This window comes from Sarcophilus harrisii, chromosome 6 (assembly GCF_902635505.1).
Source record: "Sarcophilus harrisii chromosome 6, mSarHar1.11, whole genome shotgun sequence".
Taxonomy (NCBI): Eukaryota; Metazoa; Chordata; class Mammalia; order Dasyuromorphia; family Dasyuridae; genus Sarcophilus; species Sarcophilus harrisii.
Window position 1 is genome coordinate 75,954,958 of NC_045431.1, and position 26,743 is coordinate 75,981,700.

The 26,743-nt window shown below is 35.0% G+C and overlaps 1 protein-coding gene across 3 annotated transcripts in view; it reads right to left on the reverse strand.

The window, feature by feature from the left end:
• Positions 1 to 26,743, reverse strand: part of SH3D19 (SH3 domain containing 19) — a 204,615-nt gene that overhangs the window by 34,615 nt on the left and 143,257 nt on the right. For all 3 annotated transcript variants that reach the window (XM_031941646.1, XM_031941645.1, XM_023505943.2), the window contains 4 exons: positions 13,590 to 13,697; positions 7,968 to 8,080; positions 4,435 to 4,493; positions 2,513 to 2,777 (listed from right to left, as the gene is read on the reverse strand). In XM_031941646.1, coding sequence (XP_031797506.1) covers positions 2,513 to 2,777; positions 4,435 to 4,493; positions 7,968 to 8,080; positions 13,590 to 13,697 — 545 coding nt within the window. The remainder of the gene's footprint in view (positions 1 to 2,512; positions 2,778 to 4,434; positions 4,494 to 7,967; positions 8,081 to 13,589; positions 13,698 to 26,743) is intronic.

Consider the following 26,743-nt stretch of genomic DNA (forward strand, 5'->3'; position numbering starts at 1 on the left):
AATATCACCAGTCTTCAAAATTAAATTTTTGTTCACTTTACTAGAGGAAAAAATCCCCACCAAGAGGATGGAAATGACAATTGCCAAATTTAATGTTAAAGATTTATAACTGAAACCACAGTTATCTATTAATGCTTTTATCAATGATCACATAGCTACTACAGAAGTGAAAGCAATGGTCTACGTCTATCCCAGCCCAATCCAGTACAACCCAGTCTGAACAGGGAAGAGATACAGTCTAGAATAGTGTTTCCCCAAGTGTAGTCTTTGGACCCGTGGGCATCCCTGAAATGCTTTCAGAAGACCTCTTGGGGTCAAAACTGTTTTCATAATAATAGTAAGCTGTTATTTGATTAAAATACTCCTGCCTTTTCCAACCACATATCTATGTGAAGTTGGATTTTCTTCACATACTTGAACCAAAAGCTTCATAAATTTCAACAGACTGAACAGAGAAGGAGATGAGAGTTCAGCTTTCTTCTATTAAGTTAAAAATTTTTTTAAATTTGTAAAAATATATAAAACAATGTTGTTCTCATTAAAGTCTTTTCTAGGGAAAATAAAGTATTTTTTCGTGAAATTGTTAGTGTAATGAGTTTATTATCATTATATTAAAGCGAACTAATATATCTTAAAGTATCTATTTTTAATTTGTAATAAAATAAGAGTAGCAACAAAAGTTTCAATGGTGTATTCAAGAAAGTAAAAAGTTCCAGAATTGATGGGCTAAAAACAAATGCATCTTCTCTTTACTCATTCTAGTATCCCACTCTACTACTAGACTACAATTATCCCCTTTCCATCACAGTTTTGATATACTGCAGGTTGGAATAAGAAATTAAATGGGAACTTTGAGGAAGTTTTGTGGAAGCCACAGGTGACACACAAAGACCAACACAGAAAAAGTTTAGAAACTCAGAAATGTATAAAATATATGTATAGTCTCGTATACTATCAATATGTTTTATCTTTTAATACCCAAAATATGCAATTTCTTTTTTTTTTTAATTAAATTAAGTAAAAAGTTGAAGTTTATAGAAAGAACATAAAAACCAGCAAATGACACCCGGTTTTCCATGGATATTACAGATCCCAGTGGTGTTACACTGAGGAAGGGGTAACTATACTTGTTTCCTCACACAAATATCATTTCATGCATCCCTTGGCACTCAATGTCATCCATGCTTGAAAAATACTCCCTCCTCCCCTTCCTCTCTTTGTTTTCCTGGCCTTCTTCAATACTCAGCTAATATGTCATGATGCAGAAGGTCTTTTCCAGACTTCCCAGCTGCCAATGCCTTCCTTTCAGAAACTCTCCCCTCTTTAGCTTTTAAAGCCCTTCACAACTTGGCTTCCACCTCTATTTCTATACTCCTTAGACATGAAAGCACTCTCCTCTAATCTTTACTTTATGGAATCTCCTTTCTTCAAGACTCAATGCAACTCAATCACAGTCTTCTGTATGACATCTTTCCCGACTTACCCAAGTACTAGTGTCCTTCTTACCAAACTATTTTGTATTCAACTAGTTTGAATTGATTTGTCTTTATTCATTTTTTATTTATACTGTATATTTTATATATTTGCTTTTTTGGCTTTCCCATTAGAAATTATATTTCTTGTGAGTAGGAATTGTTTCAATTCTTAATACTAGACACAATAAATAATAGGCTAATTTATTGATTGATATCTTTTATGTATGCAGTTATTTTCATGTTTGTTTCCCTTTCTGAATGTAAGCCTCTTGAGGGCAAGGATTATTTTTGCTTTTCTTCCTATCCCCAGGGCTTATTTTATGTATCGCACAAAGTAAGTGCTTGACTGACAGAGAAACTGAGACAAAATTTTAAGTTTGTTAAGAGGAACAAAAACTCAGACTCTAAAATGTGTTAAATGATGAAAACACCAAAATTAAATAGACCATTAATGTTAGACTTTTGGTGCTATGGGAAAAAAGGAGTGCAAAAATCATTCCTTTCTTCTTAATCAGAAAATACTTTCAATTGAATTGTTTAATTTCTTTTTTAAAAAGTTGTCAACTTTACCTCACAATTTACTTAGGGGTCACAAATGATAACAGTCAACAATAATCCTTTATTACTATGGTAAGATCATAGATAAAGAAGTAGAAAGAGACTTTAGAGACCTCCTACCTTTTGATTCAGTGTTCTCACTTTATAGATGATGAATCTCATGCTCAAAGAATTTATATGACTTATGCAAGGTCAAATATGTGATGGAGGCAGGATGCTTCCATGATTTACCAGGTCAGATTTCATTGTCTCTGTCTGATCATGAGCAATGGCAGTTTTTGGTCCCTCTCTCCACTATATTTCTAATAAGAGCTAAATCCTGATTTAAATAATAGTTGTGCTTCACTTAAGGCAGCACATGAGCAATTCTATAATTACCCAGTCTATTTTCCTAAGAAATACTGTGTCCTCCATTTGTTTCTAAGAAACTCTTTAGTTAAATAATTTCTGATCTAAAATAAGAGAATAGAATAATTTACCATGTATTTCTTGTAGAGAGGATGTCCTGGTTTGGGTCGAGGAGGCAACACTGGTTCTTGTTTCCGTAAGATTTGGCTTTTGGCCCTTGTGATTCCCATTGTTAAGGCACTTTGTTTATTCTGGAGATCTACATCTGATGAAGAGCGACCAAAAACTTGTTTCTGAGAAGATCCCTTGGGTCCAGAGAGCTTGGGTGGAGGTGGCCTCCCAGGGGCCCCTTTTGGCGGAGGAGGTCGAGCTGGGATGACTTTTCCATTTAAAGGTCTGTACATCAATGTCAAGATTTACAATCAGTTTTTTGTCATCTATTACATTTTGAAACCCCCTCACCCCCCTATAAACTACATACATATGCACTCATACATATCCACAAAGTCAGTGCACTTGAGGCATTCTGAAACATGCAGGATATGCAACTTTTGTGCAAACGAAGACAGCATTAAACATTATAGCATTAGAAAAATGCCACGACGTTCCAGCTTCCTCTTATCTGGCACTAGAGATTCATTAGTTCAAGACAAACTAGCATTTACTATCATGAGCTCTCTAAGGCCTCATTTGCTCTTAAAACACACTGAGACTATTTCAGGAAACTAAGCATTTTCTCCCAAAGTCCAAGATGGAAAATCTATAAGAAGATATAAGGCATCTGTGCCAGAGTTTAGAATAAGTATTTTGTTTCTTTACATTATAAGAGTTGTCATTAAATCCCTAATTTAGATTAATTAAAAACAAGATGGTTCTAGAAACTGAACATGGATAATCCTATTAGTATGAAAGGCTTGACTCTTTTAATAGAAATGAGATCTTGCATAATCACTTTTTTATTATTGTGGCATTAACTATTTAAACATTTTTGATGCCACAGATTATTTTTAATATGCTTATCTTCCATTCAAACCCCCTCAGACATTGTTGGAAAGATGATCAGTGAGAAGGTCTCCTATCATAATTACTTAAGAGCTCAAGTTTGTCTTTTATTTCAGAGAAGAAATTCCAAGGCTCAAATTGTAGAAAGAAATGAGTTTCCAAATAACTCTATAATAAAGCTCATAGATAAGAAGACCTTTCTCAACTTCTGAGCTGAATCAGCCTTTGATGATCCAACCATTTTGGCAAATAATTTGGAACTATACTCCCAAAGTCACTAAACCTCCTTTAACCTACCAGTACTAAAGCTACTAATCATATATCCCAAAGAAGTCAAAGATAACAGTGAAACAGTCCATATGTACAAGAATATTGTCAGAAATGCTCTTTGCTGTGTCTAAACAAATTGTGTGCTATATGGAATAATATTATGCCATTAAAAATAAGAAGTAAGGAAGACTCATAGAAACTTGGGATGAACTGACAGACAAAAATGAACAGAATCAGGAGAAAAAGAAGTATGATGAATACAATGATATAAAGGAAAACAAGTATGAAAGAGTTACGAGCTCTTATCAAATTAATGTCAGAAGAATGATGATGAAACATGCTTTCTTTGCCTCTTAGCAAAGAGATGGTGAACTGGCGGCTTACAGTGAGACATATTTTTTGACATGGCTAATGTATTTGTCTATTTTGCTTGACTGTTTATTTGCTCTGGAAGAACTTGGTTAGAGCAGAGAAGATTTAGGTCAGTAGTTGGAGAGATGGAAAAAAAAATGAATAAGTCATTAAAGTAGAAGAAAGCAAAAAGATATTCAGAAAGGTCCTGAACTGGGGCAAATTTTGTTGCTATCTTGTTGAATTTAATAGACTTGAATAACTAACTGAATATAACAAGAGTTCCTGGTTTCATATGCAATATTTTTGTTTCTCCTTTACACTCTGAATTATTTTTGTTGATGATTACTAAGTTCATAATAAAAAAGTAAATTTTATTTTAAAAAAGAAGTAATCTATGGGCAAGTAACCACTGCATTCCAAAACCTACCTTGGAGGCAGCACAGGTCCTTTAGAAGAATTTCCTGCTTGAAGTGAAGACTCAGAATCCTACAAGTATTAGAGAATACCTTTTAGGTATGTTATCACTGTTAGGAATTTTTTAATTTAAAATGTTAACTTCCATGAACAGGCAATTTTTGCTTAAAACCTTTAGGGTTAATCTATAAAAGTAAACACAATTGAGGTTTTAAAGTCTTTAACAATGTAGAAGAGTTAAAATCATTACTCACTTGACCTATTTCCATTTAAATCATTTGTACCACACACTGGTTGTGCTCCATGACTAGAAATGCTTTCCCTCCTCATCTCTCTACCTTTTGGAACCTCTGATTTAATCTTAAACTCAACTCAAGTGCTACGTTCTCTGTATGAATAAATGCAAAAGCATTCAGTATTCATTAAGAACTTATTATGTGCAAGACAACGTGCTAAATTCTGGGGATACAAAACACAACTAGCTTCCAATTAGTTCAAATAATGACTCCCCTAAAGTGATTCTGTCTCAATAGAAATAAGCAGTGCAAATTCACATAATGTGACTACTTAGGGGATTCATTATTCACATTAATTGGGACCTAGCCGTACAAAAATCAAGACAGAATCTGCTCTCAAATATCTTACATTCTAAAATAGGGAAGGTAACACATGAGAGTGTTGCTAGGGAAGAGTATTCTGGGCTGGGAAATCAAAGAAGGTTAAATGGAGTTCCAAGAATGATGGCATTAACTTGATTATTGTTTGCAAAGCAAGAGGTTGAAATTCTGAGGAAAAGATGCAAAGGAAAGAGAAATGTTGACATTATAAGAAGATGTCTAAAATACAGCATGGGCATTCTGGGAACTGACACCAATCAGCCACTGAAAGCCTTTCCTGATCTGGCTGCTGGTACCCTTCTTCCTCAACCTTCCTGGAAGTCATTTTTCATACATTCTGCTTCTGTTTACATATGCATATATCTGTTTCCTTCATTAGAATTTAAGTACTCTGACGGCCGAAAATATTACACTTTTGTCTTTTTATCCTTAAGGCATAATATGTGACTTTTAGTAGGAGCTTCCTAAATGTTTGCTAATTGATTTGTACCTTAAATCCACACCAGCCCTAAATATTTACAAGCTAAATTGAAAGTTCCTTGAGACAGAAACCATGATGTCATTATATATCTTTAGAGTACAAAACCCAACACATTATTATGAACCCTGTGGATCTTTAAAAAAAAAAACAACAACAATATATTACATTTGAACATTTAAGATGTTCAAATGATCATGAAAGATGGTTGTTGGTATCCATTAACAGCTTGTACCAAATTAGGCTTCTTTGACCATAAGAAAGAAAGACATGGGTTAGGTTCCTATTCCAGGAAGAAGAGAAAAAAATGAAAGAAGGTGTGTGAATGGAAAATAAAATTAAAGGAACAAAGAGAATGAAAGGAAAGCTGAAAGTGAGCTGAAAGTAATGGAGATGGAGGGGAGGAGTAATAGGAAGAAGGATAGACTTCCCATAGAAAGAGAAAAATGTGGCTGGTATGGTTTTTGAGCAAACTGAAGTAGAAAGAAACAGGAAATATAGAATGCAATAAGAAACCTTTTCCAAAGGAAAAAAAAACCCACAAAGATTTGTTAGACTAAGGGATATTAATTTATTAAATTAACAGACTTTTAACAGACATAGAAGACATCCATTATCATAACTGCATTACATGGAAAAGGTTTTCAAGTCTTTTATCAAATGGACTCCTACAGAATCTCAAAGCTAGCCCTTTGTAGCTTTTGTTCATATTTTCCTTACTTTGGGATGTAGGCCAAAAGGGGGTAAAATGAGCATCTGGATAAGCTTTAGTTCTGCACACGAGGAAGTCAAACATAGGGATCACTTTTTGGATTCCCCAACTACTTCCATGTAATATGAATATAGAGAAACTTCTGAAAACTACTAAAAGTTAAGGATACATTTTACTTTTTCTGATTTATTGAATTCCATTTCATTTCTCATCTCACATTCAGTTTTTTGGGGGACAATCATCACCAATACAGACAGATAGGTCAGAAAGCAACCATTGCGATCTTGAAGTAAATAAAATTCTAGCCATCATAAGGAAAACCAAAGATGGTCCCAATATAATCTGTGTTACCAAACTCTAGGATTATTTCCATTTTATCAACTTAAAAACAAAGCAAAATTCACTTCTGTGTTTTATAGTTCCTACTGAATATTTACATCTTTCTTTAAATATCAAATAGTAAATTCCTATTAGCTTCAATCATATAAGCATGTTTCAATTTTTAAAAATTTCGTTTTTAAAAAGTGAATTAAGCCTGTCTTAAAACTTGGCTTCACTAATGGCCTCGGTTAATGTAGTGAAGCAAACCAGCAGCTCATAAACTCTTTGATGTCCCAGAAATAATCCATGCCTTGTGAACACTCTTCTGACCATTTCTGCCCTCTGATAAATACTGCTGTGAGATTTGAAATCTCATTTAAAAATCTGGCCACTCAAAGAATATCAATGACCTAACAGGGATGTGTGGAAACTCTCATTGCTTTTCTAAAAACTGAGGGGTGGGCTCAGTACAATTCTGAAACAGATTCTTCCAATTGATTTAGGTTAGCTACAACCAATGCAATGAATCAGTAACATTCCAGATTGGTGAGTTTGGATTAACTTCTATTTAAGCTACAAGGTACAAGAGAAATAATACTAACCTAACTAATACTAAGATTAGGTTTAAATCCAATGTGAAAGTCATTTAACCTCTCTCAATTTGACTGTCCTTATCCTTAAGAGTGTTAATAGCATCTAAAAATAACTATCTTTTTAAAAAATTGAGTAAAAAAAATGCTACACGAATCATATTCATTCCCCCCAAATTTCAAGTCAATGAATTAGACAACTTAAATGTCAAAAGCCTCCGGATGGTCATGTGTAACAGCAGTAGTATTGAAAAGTCACTTTTATTAGGTCTGCACAGGCCAAACCTTGTTATAATGGATGTCAACAAGCAAGTCAAAATCTGTTGTGCCATACGTGTTGAATGTTAAGTGACTTAAGTGAAATAAAATATTGTTGTTCTTTTTTTGAAGAAGGAAAAATAAATAGAACGAGCATGCTTCAAAGAAAATATATGAGAAGATATCTCCATCTCTACCATTCTGTGGAGGTGGAAGGGCCAAGGGTATGAGATACTGCATATATTTTTAACCTTTTTTGGGGAAAATTAAACATTTTAAAATTTTCCTTTAAAAATGAGACTAGGGAGAGAGATACTGAAATTTTGGTGATATAAACAAAGACAGTAATAAAATTTTATTTTAAAGCTATGAAATTTTCATTGTAATTTTATTTATTATAACATAATTTGACTTGTTATATCCTTCAGATATTTTATCCTTCTGTTACTTCAGGATAGTGTTGTTTGTGCTAATGCTAAAATAATCAAGGTGCAAATCTAACAATAAACTAAGCATTCAGAATTGTCATATCTTAGCATTCAGATTAAGATAACCACAAAGACTACTTACTAAGCATCTGGTTCTGCCAGCATTACTGGGTTTTCCAGAAGTTGTGCCAGAAGCGTTCCCAATAGGCTTTTCAGCTGGTAGAGGTGGGGGGGTCTGCAGATCATCTTGCAACACTGGAAAAACATCAATATTTCATTTCATTAAAATGATTTTAGGTCTTTGTAAGATTCAAAGAATATGTGAATACCCTTACAGGGCTTTTGCCTGAGGAAATGGTAATCCTGAGAAAATATACACAGTCTAGGCTCGGGTAGATGGGTGGGTAAAGCATGTCAAATGCAATTCAATATATATATATTAAGCACACCTGCTATACTGAAATCATTATTCTAGGGCCTAAGGGTGCAGTGTTCAAAACTCAAACAGTCCCTCCTCTTAAGAAGCTTATATTTTAATGACAATGGGGGTGGGAGGTAACGTGTACAAAGATAATTAAACATAAAATATATTTAAAAGTATATATGACAATTAACATTCAAGAAAACTAGGTTGAACATGTATTTGACACCCTTCCCGGAGTTGGGGAAATAATATGACACCTTGTGGCCTCCAGGACTAATTATCCACATCACTGCACTAACAAACAGTAACATCAACACCCAACTTCATGAGGCACATTACAATTCCTTTGTGATTTGGCAGATAAAGTGGGATGTGGTATAGTGGGAAAAATCAGATATTTGGGGCCAAAGAATTGGAATTCAAATCCTACCTCTTCTACTTGTGACTTTGGGCAACTTCCTCATCTATAAATTAGAGGGTTAAATCAGGTGGCTTTCCAAAAAAAAATTAAGTAATTTTGAATTTAAACACAAAATAAGGGAAAAAACAATAACAAGAAACAATACCATGTGCACAACAGCTCAGGTGGCTTCTAACATTCAGTTCTAAGTATATGACCCCATAATTCTTCAACATGTTACTGCTGCCAACTTGGCCAAGTTTTCAAATGTAGTCAGGCTGAATTTTAAAGAAGCCCCACGGAGTGCCACAAAGCTCATATTGGAAGTCCATACAGCATAGTAGGACTTGTCAGAGTTCATGCTCCATTAGCATGACTATTTCAGAAGCCAAGCCCATTACCATGCCTTGAAGAGAATATACACAGACACAGATAAGAATTACAGGATGGCTGAAAAGATTCTTTTCTTTAAGAGATAAGTCCTTGCTTCTACTTGACATGGGAAAAAAAAAAAAATCTAAAACAGGAGGACAATTTACTGGATGCTTCCTGTCTGATTCTTAGACAGGAAGGCAATTCTCCTTCCACTCCCCCAAAGGAAGATAATATCAAGGTCAGTGACTGAAGAAAATGCTTCAAAGAAAGCCAGGGGCTTCCTAGGCTGAGAAATAGCACTGCTTAGTAAATTAAATCATAGTAATTCTAGACTAGCTAGACCACTCCCTATCATTATAGCTGTTCTTATGCCAAAATGAAATCACTCTTCACCTTGGAATTACAGGATGACAGATTTAGAGGTGGAAAGTTTATCTAGTCTAATCACCTTATTTAATAAATGAGGAAATGTTGTAAAGCAAAATCATTTGCCCTCAGTCAGCTGCGTATTAACTAAGTGACCTGAGATTTGAACTCAAGCCCTGAGATTCCAAATCAACCACTCTTTCTCCTGTACCATAATTCTTAACAAGAAAGGATGGCAGACATCTAGACTGTAGTACTGTTATAAGGAACCATAAAAAATCCAGAGAGCACAATGTAACATTACAGAGGTGACAGCTTGCTGGCTGGCAATATTTGTTTCTGTCTTCCAGATAATTGTGCCTGTTCCCATCACTGGCCTGAAAGCATCATAAAGCTTTTCCTTTTCTCTCCTTGGCCCTGCCAAGCTCCAACTACTTGTATCACTTGAGAACTTCATTCCTTCTTCTCTCCGGAGTCCAGAGATGCTAGGAGATGAGCTCTATAACCATAGCAACAAGAAGTGTTAGGGACTAATTGTTTATATGACTAGAAAGAACAGTCTGAAAGTTGGGAGGAGGAGGGAAAGGGGAGATTCAGGTTCTCTCTTTTATTCTAACCTGCATTACAGAGTGTACTTGGTCACGAGGGCTCAGGTGCTTTCTATTATTGTTGTTGCTCTTTATTATTGTTATTATTATTTAGTAGTACATCCATAGAATGTTCCTTAAAATTATTCAGGGCCTTTACTACCATTTTACGTGAGGGAAAATTCAGGATCCAAAAGCAACTTTATTTAAGCCCCCTAGGCAGACATGCTCTATGGTGTTTTTCTACTTTGATATTTCAATTGAGCTGTGACCTCAACAATGTGGTCCAAGGAAGTAGATTTGTAACCCATCCATAAAACTCTTGGCCACATTCTCTCATAAATCTTCCTCAGGGTTTTTTCCAACATGCTAAAAGTATTTTCCTAGATATTTTGTCATTGCACAGATGGCAACATATCACTCTCCATCCATTACTGCTCATTCTTGACACATGACTGGCTCACCTTCTCTTCTGTTCCTGCAATAGGATGCTTTTTTACCCAATTCTTGATTGACAATCTATTCATGTACCTCCCTGTTGTCCCATGTTTGAAGATTATATCATATGTCATGAACTAAATCATATTTTATCTGCAAATATTTAGAATACTAGTATCAAGGTAAAACAACAAAAGCTCAAACTCCCTATTACAAAAAAATACAAATGGCTCTTCTGGGCTACATCCCACTATACCCCAACTATAAATATCAGCACCAAGCTAGAGAGAGTGGTTTAAATAGAACAAAGAATTGGTTCTGCATGACCACAAAGCAGAGCATTAAGACACTGGTTGTTTTATGGCATCTCTCTAGGTGTGACAGGAAGGCATATAATAGGGAGGTCTAAGGAGCTGGAAGGATTCATCCTACTGCTGGTACCAACAGATGGGCTGCTACAGTGAAGCCTCAAGGTAGTTTCAGTTGCTTGTGAAGAGCGAGTCAGACTCCAGGAAATCTCCAGGGTTGGGAAAAGATATGGCTAAGGTGTTTGGAAGCCTTGGGATTTGTCCTTGACATAGGACTCTCTATATGTTTTCTAGTAAAACAACCTTTGGGAAGGTGGCCAAGAAATCTATGTGCATCTTCTCTCCCAGGTGTGTTGTGGGTTATACCTATGGTTAGTATTTTCCCATTAACAAGGAGGAAGAAGGTAATCTGCTAGTATGTGTAAGAGATTGTGACAATGAGAACTTCCTATGTGAGACACTTGAGGTTGTATTTCTTCTGCCCTGTCAGCCTGGGTGTGATTAAGAGCTCTAAATACATCACAAGAGCATTCAAACATGTGGTTCCCCAAGCAATTTCTCTGGTTAATTCTCTAAATCTTCCTCTTTTCCTGGTCCCTAACTTTTAATAGCAAAATATCAACAGACTGTAATTCACACCTTCATTCTGAATAGTGCTTTTCTTGAAAAAAATCAAAACAATTAAATTAAAGGGGCAATTTGAAAGAGTGAGAAGAAAGCCTGCCAATGTTAACTCTGGGGACAAGTCATGAGAACATTAAGTAAGCCAAAGCTCTTAAGTAGGTAATAGAGAATTCAGGAAGGCTTAAAAGGTACAGTTACCAGGGATACAAAGAGGAGATGGTAGGTATGGACTGACTAATAAGATCCTAAAGAAAGAGATACAGATGTTATTGCTTTAAGTAGAGACTAGAGATGGTGGAGATGGGTGGGGGTCATCACTATTTCAAGGACATCTAAACTATATCACTGGACACAAACATTATCATCCTTCCTTGGGCATAAGCATTCCAGGCACAGCAGTCTATCCACAAGGTTTAAAATCAGGAAGGCTCAACTTCATGAGTTCAAATCTGACATCAGACAGTTCCTAGCTGTGTGAATTTGGGCAAATCACTTAATCCTGTCTGCTTCAGTTTCTTCATCTAGAAAATGAGTTGGAGAAGGAAATAACCAAACCCTCCAGCATCTTTGCCAAGAAAATCCCACATGAGGCCATGAAGAATCAGACGTGACTGAAATATGACTGAACAACAAATCAGTCACTTCACGGAACTATTGCTAAACTTTCTTTCAATATTTTGGAACTAATCTACTATTTCTTGATTGACCTATTTAAAGAGAAGTTCACAAGTGATAAAAGGATCAGGATGTAGACTTGATTGTTTACATATTTTAAAAACCTAATCATGTATTTTGTTTGATTAAGATAGGGAAATGTGTCAAAATATCTCTTTTGCTCTTATTAAAACTTATCAGAGCTCACAGGAGATTTATTAGTTATGATAACAAAAAAAATCAAGGAAAGAAAAGAAGTGCCACAGAGCTCCATTAAAATGCAGGCTTTTATATTAATGTACTTTAAAGTTTCTAATTCTATTATTCCTTATGTTATCTACAGCCAGATCTTGGCTATGAACTTTTTCATTTATGAATTTCAATGTATCTCCCTTTTTCTTAGATCTTTATCATACCAGAAAAGCAACAATAAGAATATTTTTCTTTTTACAACCCTTCTCTCTTTTCCAAATGCTTCAGTGTAGGTTGGATTTATCAAGAAATAAAATGGTCAAAACACTGGGAAAAGAAAGAAAGAGCTATGACCTTTTTTCTATCAATAAAATATATAATTAACTGTGAAATATTTTTTAATTCATTGAGTTGACATTGCACATGAGGCAGTTAGAATAGTGGTCAGAAGGCTGGCCCTGGGGTTAAAAACTTTACCTGGGTTTAATTCGTGGTTCAGACATATAATGACTGTGGGACCCTGGGAATACCACTTAATTTCTCAGGACCTCAAGGAGCTAGAACTAACAATTGCAGTCAAGTTGCCTGTTCAAAGAAGGGAATTTCCATACCAGTAGTTGCCTACACTGATTAACTCACAGGTCCTGATTTTTTTAAAATTGAGTATATATTTACGATGCTTCTATAACAGTTTTTCGGGAAAAAAAATAAAGCTATGAAAAAAAATAGCATTGGAAGAGACCTCATAGAAATATTACAGGAATAAGAAGTAGAAGAATTCTTTGAGGCATCTAATCCAAATCCTATATTTGATAAGTGAAGAAACTGTGACCACTGCAGCCTCTCAAAAGTAATCTAGTCCAAAGATCTAACTTAGTTTCAATTGATCAAGGATGGACAGAAGCAGCTACACCCAAAGAAAGAACACTAGGAAATGAATGTAAACTGCTTGCATTTTTGTTCTTCTTCCCAGGTTATTTATACCTTCTAAATCCAATTCTCCCTGAGCAACAAGAAAACTGTTTGGTTCTGCACACATATATTGTGTCCAAGATCTACTGTAATCTATTTAACATGTATAGGACTGCTTGCCATCTTTGGGGAGAGGAAAAAATCGGAACAGAAGTGAGTGCAAGGGATAATGTTGTAAAAAATTACCCTGGCATAGGTTCTGTCAATAAAAAGTTATTTAATTAAAAAAAAAATGAAAAAGTAATCTAGTCCACACCCCTACCTAAGACACTTCATAATTTTTTTAAAAGGAGGTGAAGAATTATTTTATATTTTCACTGCTTGTAAAATGGGTGGCAGGTGATAATAACAGACTGATGCTTGCTGCAAATCTCCCTTAAGAATGGGAGAGGAGGAAAGCAAAAGAAGATGGAGGAGTGCTTACATTTCCCTGGTTTGGCTGGAATCCGGATCACAGTGGGCTTTCGTGTGGGCGCTGATTGGACAACTCGTTCCTTTGGTGGTTCAGCTTTTGTAGGGAGCTGAAAGGGATCTAATGAAAAACACAATTTATTTTGCATGTTTTAGTTAACACAGGCCTCAAACAAAAAACTCATTCATAATTAAAGAGTTATATTTTTCATGCCCCAGGGAAAGCTATTCATGGATAAACACAATCTCAGTTTGCATGGACAAAAAACAAAGTTGGAGCTCATGAAAGGAAATAACTCAGTGCACTGTAAATAATTCATATAATTTTTTTTTGCCTCCATGATGAGAGGAAAGATTCAGGACTGTGAAAGCTTGAATCATGTACCAGATGCCTTCCAGGGCCATTCAGTCAATTAGCAAGTGCCTTTCTGGAACACAGTGGTAAATGACTCTACTCTGTACTCCAAGTAGATACTCTCACTCAGTAACAAGACTCAGGAATTCTTAGAATCTTAGTGAAAGAGAATGGAAAGATTTTCCAGTATAGAATAAGGTTAAGAAAAGAGATATTTCAAATAGTCATACTTGGTAGATTCAATAACTTTTTTAGCATCCCCCTCTCCACTCATTCTCCTCTTTCACTCTAGTCTAATATTTTTATCTCAAATAATTTGTTAATTATTTAAGTTTACTTTTTGTTTAGGGGGTCTTAGGGAGATTCTTAAGAACTGATTGAAGAAAAAGATTTTTTAAAAAGTATAAATCAGATCCCTAGATGTCTATGGAAATGAATGCAAACACGTTAATTAACGAGATGAAAAGAGAAGGAAAGGCAGTATTGTACAATATCGTATAGGATTTAGAGTCAGGGGATCTAAGTTTGAATCCTAAGTGGGTTAAGTACAACCTATATCACCTATATCATATCATAAAACCTCTCTGGGTTTCCTTATCTATATCTATACAAGATGATAAATTTCCTCCCCTCAATAGGATTTTATTTTTCCAAATACATGTAAAAATAGTTTAACATTCATTTTTGTAAGACTTTTTATTCCAAATTTTTTGTCTCTTGTCCTTACCTCCCTCTCCCCAAGACTTCAAGCAATCTAATATAAGTTATGTGCAATCTAGGTAGTCTTTAAGAACTCTTCCAGGATTGAGCCATACAGACAGTCTAATGACATATCTTCAGTGAACATTTAAGCATCAGAGAATGCCAGAACTAGAAAGTGATCCTGAAGTTTATCTAATAATACACAATCCTTCATTTTGCAGATGAGAAAATTTAGTCTCAAAATATTAAGTGACTTACTTAAGGTTTGGCATCCAGTACTAGAACCAATCTAACTTTGGTGATGGTGGAAAAAACAGTTCTAGGACTAATCAATCAATAAATGTTTTTAAAATGCTGACTATATGTCAGGCACTTGTGCTTAACTGCACCAAGACTTTGGTGCATCCTTTATATTCAAAGTAAATACAAAGTAAATTGGAAGAGACCCAGAAAGCATGGGGAGAGATTTAGAAAAGCTCTCATGTAGGAGATGATACCTGAGTTAAGTTCTCAAAAAAAAAAAAAAAAAAAGATTCCATGAAGAGGGAGAACATTCCAGACATGGGATACAGTTTGTCCAAAGGTATAGAGAGGAGATAAAATATCACATATGTAGAATGGGAAGCAGGCCAGTGTGGCTGGAATAGGTTAAAAAGCCTCAAAAAGTACATTGTAGACATCTCATAATAAATTTTAAATGCCAAACAGAAGCTTTTGTATTTTTCACAATAACACAAGAATCCATTGGAACTTTCTGGTTAGCCTTCTGCTTTTTAGAATATTATTTTAGCCTCTGTTTTGTAGGGAGACAGGAAGTTCAATAAGGATAATTTTGCAATAGTGCAGATGTGAAAAGATGAGGGCTTCATTTAGAGATAATGAGCATCCTTGTTTCACCCCTGATGTTACTGGGAATATTTCTAGCTTATCCCTATAACATAAATGCTTGCTGATGGTTTTTTTTTTTTTTTTTTTTTTTTTAATAGCCTTTTATTTACAGGATATATACATGGGTAACTTTACAGCATTAACAATTGCCAAACCTCTTGTTCCAATTTTTCACCTCTTACCCCCCCCACCCCCTCCCCTAAATGGCAGGATGACCAGTAGATGTTAAATATATTAAAATATAACTTAGATACATAATAAGTATACATGACCAAAACATTATTTTGCTGTACAAAAAGAATCAGACTCTGAATTATTGTACAATTAGCTTGTGAAGGAAATCAAAAATGCAGGTGTGCATAAATATAGGGATTGGGAATTCAATGTAATGGTTTTTAGTCATCTCCCAGAGTTCTTTTTCTGGGTATTTGCTGATGGTTTTAAATAGCTACTGCTTATCATTTTAAGGAAAATTCCATTTATTCTTATGGTTTTATTAACCACTTATTTTAGTGGTTTAATAGGAATGGATGTTGCATTTTGTCAAAAGCCTTTTCTGCTTCTATTAAAATAATCATTTCTGTTAGTTTTGTTATTGATGTAGCCAATTACACTAAGTTTTCATAACATTAAACCAGCCCTGCATTCCTGATATAAATTCTATCTGATCATAGCAATTATCCTGATGATATATTGCTGTAATCTCTTTGCTAATATTTTATTGAAAATGTTTCCATCAATATTCAATACAAAAATTGGTCTATAATTTTCGTTCTCTGTTTTGGCTCTTCCTGGTTTAAGTATCAATACCATATTTGTGATATAAAAAAAAAATTTGATAGGTCTGCTTATTTGTTTATTTTTCCAAATGATTTACATATTATTATCAATAATTCTTGGTTAAAGATTTAGTAGAATTCACTGGAAAATTTATCTGACCCTAGATATTTTTTTCTTAGGCACTTGATGGCTTATTCAATTTCTTTTTATGAAATGAGCTTATTTAATCATTTTATTTCCTCTTCTCTTAATTTAGGTAATTTAAATTTTGTAAATATTTATCTGTTTCACTTAAGCTGTCATACTATTGGGCAAAATACTCCTAATTAATGCTTTAATTTCTCCTTCACTGGTGGTAAATTCACCCTTTTTTATTTTTGATAGTGGTAATTTAGTTTTCTTCCTTCTTTTTTCTAGTCAAATTAACCAAAAGCTTATTTACTTTTTGTGTGTTATTACCCCATAAAACCTCTGGCTTACCTTTGGCTATGCAAAATTGAAAGATGATGGGATATAGTGGAAAAAGTCCTGGATTTTAAGTCTGAGGGAAAAGGTTCAAATGCTGGTTTTTAACAATTACAAATTACATCACTTTGTGATTCCAAGTCTCAAATTCCTCCTCTTTAACACAGCTATAACACTTGTAAGATGCCCCATATAAGGAGAAAAGTAAACTTTAAAATGCAATTAAAATGTGATTTATTGTTGTTTCTATTATTTATTTCTGGAAGACCTGAATCCAACCTAATCTACTAATCACTTTGTTGTTTTATTTTTTAGATTTAGAGGTCAGAGATCATTTTACATTTATATTCTGAGCTGTTCTTTTGCATTTGCTAATAATGTCACTATCTTTGTCACAACCCTTCCCCTCCACCCCCAAAATGGGCTCACAAAGTCAGCCATGATTGAATAGACTACAACAATATGGTAGCTTCTCAAAGAGCTTGGTGTCTTGGAGAGCTAGGTGGCAGCATAGAGCACAGAATATTAGGCCTGGAGTTAGGAAGATCCAAGTTCAATTCCACAGATAATAATTGTGTGATATTAGGTAAGTCATTTAATGTTTGCCTCAGTTTCTTCATCTATAAAATAGGAATAATAACAGCAACTACTTTCCACAGCCAAAAGAAGCTCAAAAAGAGCAAAAGAGATGTTTAATTGGCACATATTAAGCACTATGTAAATGATTATTCCCTTCTTTTTTAGAAAAGAGAGGTATCTTTCCTCCTTAACAGATTTCATCTTATACATTATTGTAAAATAGATGCAATTTGTTTTCAGCTCTCTTTGACTACCCATTTTTTCTTTTTTAAGAGATGATTATAATTTACTTTATTATAAACAGAGGAATCTGTTTAGTGTCTGAACCCTAGAACATTATATAAGTAAACAGAAATTTAAAAAAAAAGATTATTTTGACATTATGAAGGTTGTCAGTCAGTCAAGAAGCATTTATGAAGCACTTCTTATGGGCCAGGCACTGTGCTAAGCACTGGGGATATGGGAAAAAAAAGCAAAAATAATTCCTACCCTCCAGGAGCTCACTTTTTAAAACATACTAATAGCTTATTTTTCAAAATACATGCAAAGATAGTTTCCAATATTCACCCTTGCAAACTAAATACTCCTCCTTCATCGCTGTCTACCTTCCCATTTTTACATCAAGTCTTATTGCCCTAGAGTCTCTGGGACAGAGCCTACCAGGACATGGAGCTCCCATTTTCATTATCTCTTTCCTCTTCTACTACCTCCCTCAGCTCTTACCCATCTTGCATCCCATTCCTTCAGGGCCATGTTCTCAGCTGGGAATGGAGCAACTAATTCAAGCTAAGATGTTAAGACTGATAATGGCTCCATGTAGTTTGCCTTTGGGAAAGTATTTGCATTTTAACAGCTGCCCTCAATATCATTAAACCAGAGGATTGACCCAAAGGAATAATATAGGAATTTAGGCCACCATGATAAGACAATGGGGATTGCTATACGGGTCCCCATATACATACAGGTTAAGTGTGATTTCAATTCCATGTGTCTAAGTCTGGTACAACTTTCAGAAATTATGTGAAGAAGCAGATTTTGCAATTGCTTTTCCCAAATTGGAAGGCTCTAACTGTATAGTCTAGTGGCAGAAATATCTTGATTTTATAACTAAAAACCTGTTAGTTTTTAGTTACCTACCTTATTACCATGTGGATCCTTAGCTGGTCTCCAATAATTTGCACTGAGGCCATGCACAGTTATTATGTGACATATCTTTTAGGAATGAGCGTGTTTAATATGAATTTCCCATCTAAGTCCAGCCAGGCAAATGAGTCTCAGTGTTGCACCACTGTGGGCCTCCTGGCAGGAGTGGGCCTGTTTAATTATCTACCCCAGCTGTGCTCACTGAGCAAAGTGATTGCTACATCTGTTTCCCTGTCTGCATGGTACCCCTCAGCCTGCAATCAAGGCCAGAAACTCAGAATTACTGGGAGGAGAAAATAATACTCATTTGATAGGGAGGGCTATGTACCTCAAGTATTTTTTTATGATGCTTATGATACACAGATCCTGCTCTGACTGCTCTGTATAAAATTCATCTCAAAACTCTTCACATGAGACAGGATTTTTTTTTCATATAAGAACTAATGAATAAGAAGGGAAGGTATCCAAATCCTTGGCCCTGCTTTGCCTCTTGGAATGCCACATTCTACTGCTTTTCTAAACCCGACTTTAGAAATTGGTCTGTGATTTTTGATCCCATAGGGGGTTGTGAAAGTATGATTTGTGATCAGTAAATGTTTGATTTGTATACCTAGTTTATATATCTATATATTAGAGATCATGTAAAAATTTCTCAGGTGAACTGGGTTTGGGAGTGGAAAAAGTTAAAGAAGCTCAGTTTACAGGAAGCCTTTTTTTGATCTTTCTTCTCATTCCCAGGATTAATTGTACATATAGAATACTTATCTATGAACATTTAGTTCCCTTCATCATGCAGAATGTAAGTTTTTTGAGGAAAGAGATTGTTAAATTTTGTTTTTGTATCTTTCATATTTAGTACAGTGCTTAGAACACAGCAGGTATTTAATAAATACCTATTCAATTAAACTGAGTTGAATTTCATTCTTTTCACATTTGTTGAAAATATTTCTTCTCCTTATGCTTCCTCTTTCCCTATACTCTGTATGTATCTAATTATACGGACATTTAATCTTCCATTTGAATGTTTATTAGCTACAGATTGAAGCATCCTTTAAAAAATGTTCTTAAAGTTTTTTTTGGGGGGGAGGGGTATAGATATTTATGGTTTCTTTTGCAACATGATTTAAAATTTTTTTCTATAGTATTTTCTTTTTCCAAATACATACAAAGGTAGTTTTTAATATTTACCTTTGCAAAACCTTGTGTTCCAAATTTTTCTCCCTCTCTTTCTCCCTCCTCAAGACAGCAAGCAATCCAATATAAGTTAAAATGCAACATGAGTTTTATGGAAATGTTTTGCATAACTTCAAATGTATCTTCTCAATGGGGAGACAGGGAAGAAAAAGAGAGAGAATCTGTTATTCAAACTTTTAAAAGCAAATGTGAAAAAAATTGTTTTTACAGGTAACTGGAAAAATATAATATTTTATACACACACAGACACACACACAAACAAATAAACAAAAGAATGTCTATTAGCTGAAAAAAGAGAAGAGCAAGGTGCGAAGTGAGAGCAAGGTGGGAAGTGGGGACAGGACATAGGTAACTTTATTTGAAAGTTTGTCATGTGAAAAAGGTATCAGACATTAATCCTGCTTGGACCCATAGGGCAGAACCAGGTATAGAAATGCAGATTTAGGCTTGATGTAAGAAAAAATGTTCCTAACTAGTGAGCTGTCTCAAAGTGGAATGGCTGGCTGAAGAAGTAATGGAACCATGCTGATTGGAGATTTCCCAGCAGAGTTTGTGGTGATCACACTTCCTGTCTAGGGAATGGATATATACAAAGGCTCCATGAAAGCAGAGGAAGCTTGTGTAGAGCTAATGAGAGGAAAGAGAAAACTTTATGTTGAGCTCCAGTTAGAGATAGCTGCTGGGTCAGTTGTCAGGGGAGACATGCTTTACTTCATTATTACTCTTTTTAAAAAATTAGTCATCATGACTGAGGCCAGTTCCAGTGATTTTGTGATGGAGATCTACACCCAGAGAGGACTGTGGGAACAGAATGTAGATCACAACATAGCATTTTCACTCTTTCTTTGTTGTTTGTTGTCTTCTGTTTTTTTTCTCAATTTTCCCTTTTTGATTCGATTTTTCTTGTGCAACAAGACAATTATTTAAATATGTATACATATATTGGATTTAACATATATTTTTAACATGTTTAAGATACTGAATTACTTGCCATCTAGGGGAAGAGAGGAAAAATTTGGAACACAAGATTTTGCAAAGGTGAATGTTGAAAATGCATGTTTTGAAAATAAAAAGCTTTAATTTAAAAAAGCATCACAATAGTGTGTTTAGCCTAGATACATGCCATCAAGTTAAGAGAGAGAAAAACTAGCATAGTATACTGGAAAAGAATGACTGGGTATGACTCTCAACTCTGCTAATTACAACCCATATCACCATAGGCTGATCACTATATAATCTCACTTGTAAAATGATGGAGTTGAAATAGATGACTCTAAAGAGTTCTTTCCAGATCTATACCTAATCCTATGAAAGACATCGGAATCATCTGAAAAGGATAATCATAGCTAACGATGATAATGACGACAAGGAGGAGGATGATAGCTAGCAATTTACTTAATAATATTTAAAGGTTTTCAAAGAACTTTGCATGTTATCTCATTTGATCTTTAGAATACCCCTAGGTGATAGGTAGCTGATATTAAAAAAAAGTAAAACAAAATATATTATCAATAACTATATGAAAAATTGGTCCAAATCACTAATAAGAAAAATGCACATTTAGACACCTCTGAGGTTCAACTAATATCTTAGTAAAGATGACAAGGTAAGGTAAAAATTGTAAATGTTAGAGATTACATGGAAGACAGGCCCCCTACTACACTGTTAGAGTAGATGTGGAAAACAATTTGGAATTATTTGAGAAGTCATTCATTGCCTTTGATCCAGGAATGTCCCTAGTAGGCATATATTCTAAGGAGGTTCAGAACAGAAAGAAAAGCCTCATATTGCCAAAATATTCATAGCAAGACTTTTTGTGGCAGCAGAAAAATCAAGAAACAAAATGAAGGTTCATCAGCTGGGAATGGGGGAACAAATATCGCATTATTACTGCTCTATAAGAAAAATGAGGCATTTGAAGAAACATGAGACTTGTATGAATTGATACAGGTTGAAGCAGAAGCAACAATGACTATAATAATACAAGCAAAAAGAATACTGAACACAAAAAGGATTCCTTCTAACCCTCTGAGAACAGATAAAGAAAGAGATGAGAGCTTGGGGCAGCTAGATAGGGCAGTGGATCTAGCACCAGCCCCGAAGTCAAGAGGACCTGAATTCAATTCTGGCCTCAAACACTTAGCACTTCCTACCTGTGTGATGCTGGGCAAGTCACTCATCCCTAATTGCCTTAAGTTCCCTTAAGGAAAAAAAAAAAGAGAGAAGAGAGCTTATTGGTGCAATAGGTTACTTATACTGTTAGACCATTTTACAAGGAAAGGATCATTAATTGAAAATTGAATCTAGAAATAACTGATGTAAAAATAAAATTCAAAAATAAAACATTTAAAAAATAATATGTATAAGGGACAAAATCCACGAATATGCTACTAATATTCATACATAGAGCTCTCCTACAGTTGTTTTTTTAACACTGATTGTCTGATCCTTCCTTCCTTCCAGTAAAAAACTTATAAAGGTCTCCAGGAGATTCTCAGATCTGAGCCTTGAGAGAGCCCCAGGCTTTTCTTACCACATCTATTTTAAAAGTTTATTCTCTTTGTGCCTTCTCTCTGAAATCACATTTCATCTACCCTATATTTATCTTCTATGTACACAGTGCTTCCGATGTTTTCTCTGCCATTAGAATGTGAGAATTATGATTGTGTTTTTTCTTTTCCTTGTATCCCCACCAACTCAGCAACAAGCATTTATTAAGCACTTCATGTGTCACTTGACATAGTAGGTGCTTAATTACTGCTTATCAGATTAATTAACTGCCTCATCCTGTTCTTTTCACACCAACACATCAGCTGCAATGTGAAAGCCAGGCTTATTTTCCTGGATAAAATAAAATTGTCCCTGGATCCAAACTGTTCATCGTTACTGAGTTAAGAAAAATACTGCAGATAAAGCTCGTTTTCCACCCGTTATCTGTCTTGAATGATATTCTTGTCATCTCATAATTAGTTCTACCCTGCCTAATTTTGTTTGTGTCACCTCTCTCCCTCTCCATCTATTTAACAGCAGAAATTGGCTGCTAACCCATTATGCTGGTTTGTGTAACGTGGATGACAGAAGATGCATTCTTATGTTTTGACAACTTTGTATGACTCGTAAAGGTGTGAAAGGAACTGCTAATATTTCTCAACTTCATTACATTAACCTGGAAGGCATTCCACAGACAAAAAATGAATCCAATACCAAATTGTCTGTTTTATGAGGTTTCCTTTAATAATATTCTAATCTTGGCTATGTTTTCATAGCTTTAATTTTTCCCAATGTCTCTTCTTCTGAGAATAATAAGGCCGTATCACTTTAGGAGTAACTCATTAACTCTACTCTATTTAGGATAAAGGAGAAAAGGAAGGAAGGAAGGATACTTTTGAGATTAGTCCCTTGAATCTTTGGTGATAGTACATGGTAAGCTCTTTAAGGACAAAAGACATTTGTTTTCTCTTTATATGTATATTACTTGGCAAGTACATCATACATACTCTAGGTGCTTATTGAAAGCATGGATGACTAGTAAAGTTTACATACTTCATGCTAAGAAAAATGGTCCTTGTGTGTGTATATATAAGTACACACACAAAATACAATTAAAATTTAATTTAAAAATTATAATCATTTTTAAAATAAAAAAAATTAACATTTTTAATTCAATTGAAAAATAATAGGTGTTATTTCTTTTACAGATGATATATGTGCTCTTATTCATCTATATTTTCAACTGAGTGACCTCACAATCCCTCTCAGCTTAAGATCTAACATACTAGGATTCCTCTGGGACCAGTGGCATCTATAGCGACACAGCCCACTGGGGTTAGTGGTATAGTCTAGGTTTTCTTTGTGAAAACTGAATACAGAATAATGTCTGGGCTTGGGTTCAAATTTTTCCTCTGATGCACACTAACTGTGTGATTTTAGTACAGGCAATTCCCTAGGATTTATGTAGTAAGTAACTGACTTATTTGCTTGGAGTTCCCATACCAGGAATTCTCCAAGGTGACCAAGTCACAGATTTCTGGACTAACCTGAATCTTATCTTATACAGCTGTGACTATAAAATAAAAGGACATGTTCTATAAGCAACATATGGACACAGAATCATTGAGCTCATTGCTTTGAGAGCTCATCGCATTTTCTCTCATCTTCCTAATTAGGTACTTATTCAGAGTCTAATGATACAATAAAATATCCACTTAGCAGCTCTGACATAAAAATCTAATTCAAGTAAAAGAAGGATGTGAAGTCGTGTGGTGGAGTATGAAGGGGACTGGATGGGGACCCAGAAGACTTGGGTTCAGATGCTGGCTGTGTCACGCTCTCAAGTCCCTTAATCTTTTTGGGCCTCAGTTTCCTGATCTGTCAAAGGAAAGGGTTGGACAGGAACACAGCAAGTGCCTAATAAATGCTTTTAGACTTGATTAGATAATCTCCAAGAACCTTTTAAAAATCCATGAAGCTAAGATATGTCCCTGGTTCTTATATACATTTTCTCCAAAATGCATCCCTCATTCTCTTCTCTGCCTTTAACCAACATACTCTCTTTGGGCATGTATCAAAATGTCTACTGGATATTTCTCCCTGGATGGTTTATTAACTCTTCAAGCAACTTGTCTCAAATAGAGATGATCATGTTTCTCCATAAACTTGTTTCTCTTTCTACTTTCCTATTTCTGTCAAGAGAATCATTCACCCTCAGTTTGAAATCTTCACTCTCCCCTTTCCTTCACCTCTTACCTCAATCAGCTATCAAGTCTTGTTGATTTTAATTCTGCAACGTTTACCACATTCATCCCATCTTCTCTATCCTTGCTGCTACTCTCCTAGAACTGTCCCCATTACTTTGGTTTTTAAGTTTATTATTAAAGATAGCTGCCTAATAAATATTCCTACTTTTACTCTTTCTTCTAATCCACTTGGTCAAGGGCCCAGTTCAGTAGATTGGTCAATGCATGAACTAACCTGTTTAATCCTTTATATCTACACACTGGTCCTACAAGTCAGCTTCATATCCCATTCAGCCATCTTCATGAGTTCACATCTAGACTCAGATACTTACTAGTTGTATGACCCTGAGCAAGTCACTTAACTCTGCTTCAGTTTCCTCATTTTAAAATTAAGTTGGAGAAGGAAATGGTAAACCACTTCAGCATCTTTGCCAAGAAAACCCCAAATAAGGTCACAAAGAGTTGGACACAGCTAACTTGTGAATAGCTACAACAACAATTATAAGTAAAGGCATGCATATTTGTAGATGTACTACAAATACAGAAGCAGATAACATAATCCTAATTAGGTAAACAGGAAATAATCATCAGGAGAGACACAAAATGGAGGCAGCCCCAAAGGGTCCTGACTCAGACAGAAAACAAAAAATTCAAAGATTGGTATAATGTACACTATTCCTACTGAAAGGCAGTGGGTGAATGAAGAAAAGAGAAAAGACTTTTAAAAAATCATAATTAAAGCCAACCACAGCCTTCAATATATATTAGATTCCATTTTGTCTTTTCAGAGTCCTTTCAGTGTATAGTGGCGGGTGGATTCAATGAAATATATTTTCTCAAGGAAATTTATCTCCAATTATCTCTTGGATTAATTTCAGCCATTTTCAAAGAAGAATCTATCACCATTTTTTTTTCCTCAGAAAGAAATTTCAATGAAAAACAATGTAGTCTCCAAATCTCTTTTCTATTTATTGGAAATCTTTTTTCCCCCTCTCCAGATCATTTTTTTTTAAAGTACTGCATTGCCACAGACTCTAGCTGCAAAGATGTAAAAATTAATCACAAGATCATCAATTAGAACTAGACAGGATCTTGGAGGTTATACAGTCTGACCCTCTTGCTATTCAGATGAAAGAATTGAGACCAAGATCACATAGGGAAAAAGTAGCTGTGTCCAGATTCAAACTCAAGGTTTTTTGATTTTAAGTTCAGCATTCAATCTTTCCACTTCACCAAAGTTGGATTTCAAGCTATACTAACACCTATTGCATTGATTGATAATTCAAGGATAGATAAATGCAGGTACATCTCTTTCTATGTTCTGAGTAATTCATTTTACAGAATTCCTTTTTACAGATACCTTTCATACAACACAAACTTTGAAGTTAAAGAATAAGCTGGCTACAATATATTATGAGGAGATGGTGATGACTGCACCTTCTTCTATTAAATATGGTAAATATTTGGATGAAAGATGGATTGATACTTCTTGGAGGAGCAAGTGTGGAGTCAGTGTGTTCCTAGGAATGGAAGAAATTACTATGGTCAAATGGTGAGGACAGGTCCTACAGATAAGAATGGGTTGTAGGTTACCCTCTCAAGTCTTTGCATCACCAAAAGCCACTATTTAATTTTCTGTGGAAAGTTTACTTTTTATTTAATCTTGGGCCAGATCAGGAATTTCATCAATTTAAGAATATCCTTCCAGTTATGGAGATTAGCAGCTATTCTGAAATGTAAAAGTCTTAAGAGGGTTGGTTAGGCTATTGAAGCAGCTAGGGGGAACAATGGATACAGTGCCAGGAAAACTTATCTACCTGAGTTCAAACCTGTCTCAGACATTCACACTATCTGTGTGACTCTGGGCAAGTCACTTAACCTTGCCTGCCTCGGTTTCCTTATCTATAAAAATGAGCTAGAGAAGGAAGTGGAATCAAAAGAGTCAGACACAATTGACTGAACAGCAACCATGATGACAAAAAAAAAAAGCTCCCCAAATTACATAAGTTCTTGATTCCTCTTCTTTACCCCCCACTGAATCAGCAGGCTCCCCACAAAAGGAACATTCTCTTCCCTGGGCTGCTTCAAAGACTGTGAATTATATGACCTGGCCTGTATCACTAGGCACAGGATTAGATTTTATCTCTAAAATACTGGGATTCAGACTATCTGTTCCCACTCTGTCCTCCTCCTCCAGCCAGAACTTGAACCATCCAAAAAGAATTCTAAAGAAAATAAACTATCACAACATATTTTTTTCAGTTCTGTGTATCCACGGAGACATTTGTTTTGTTGATGTTGTCCTTAGTGCCGAGTTATCTATTC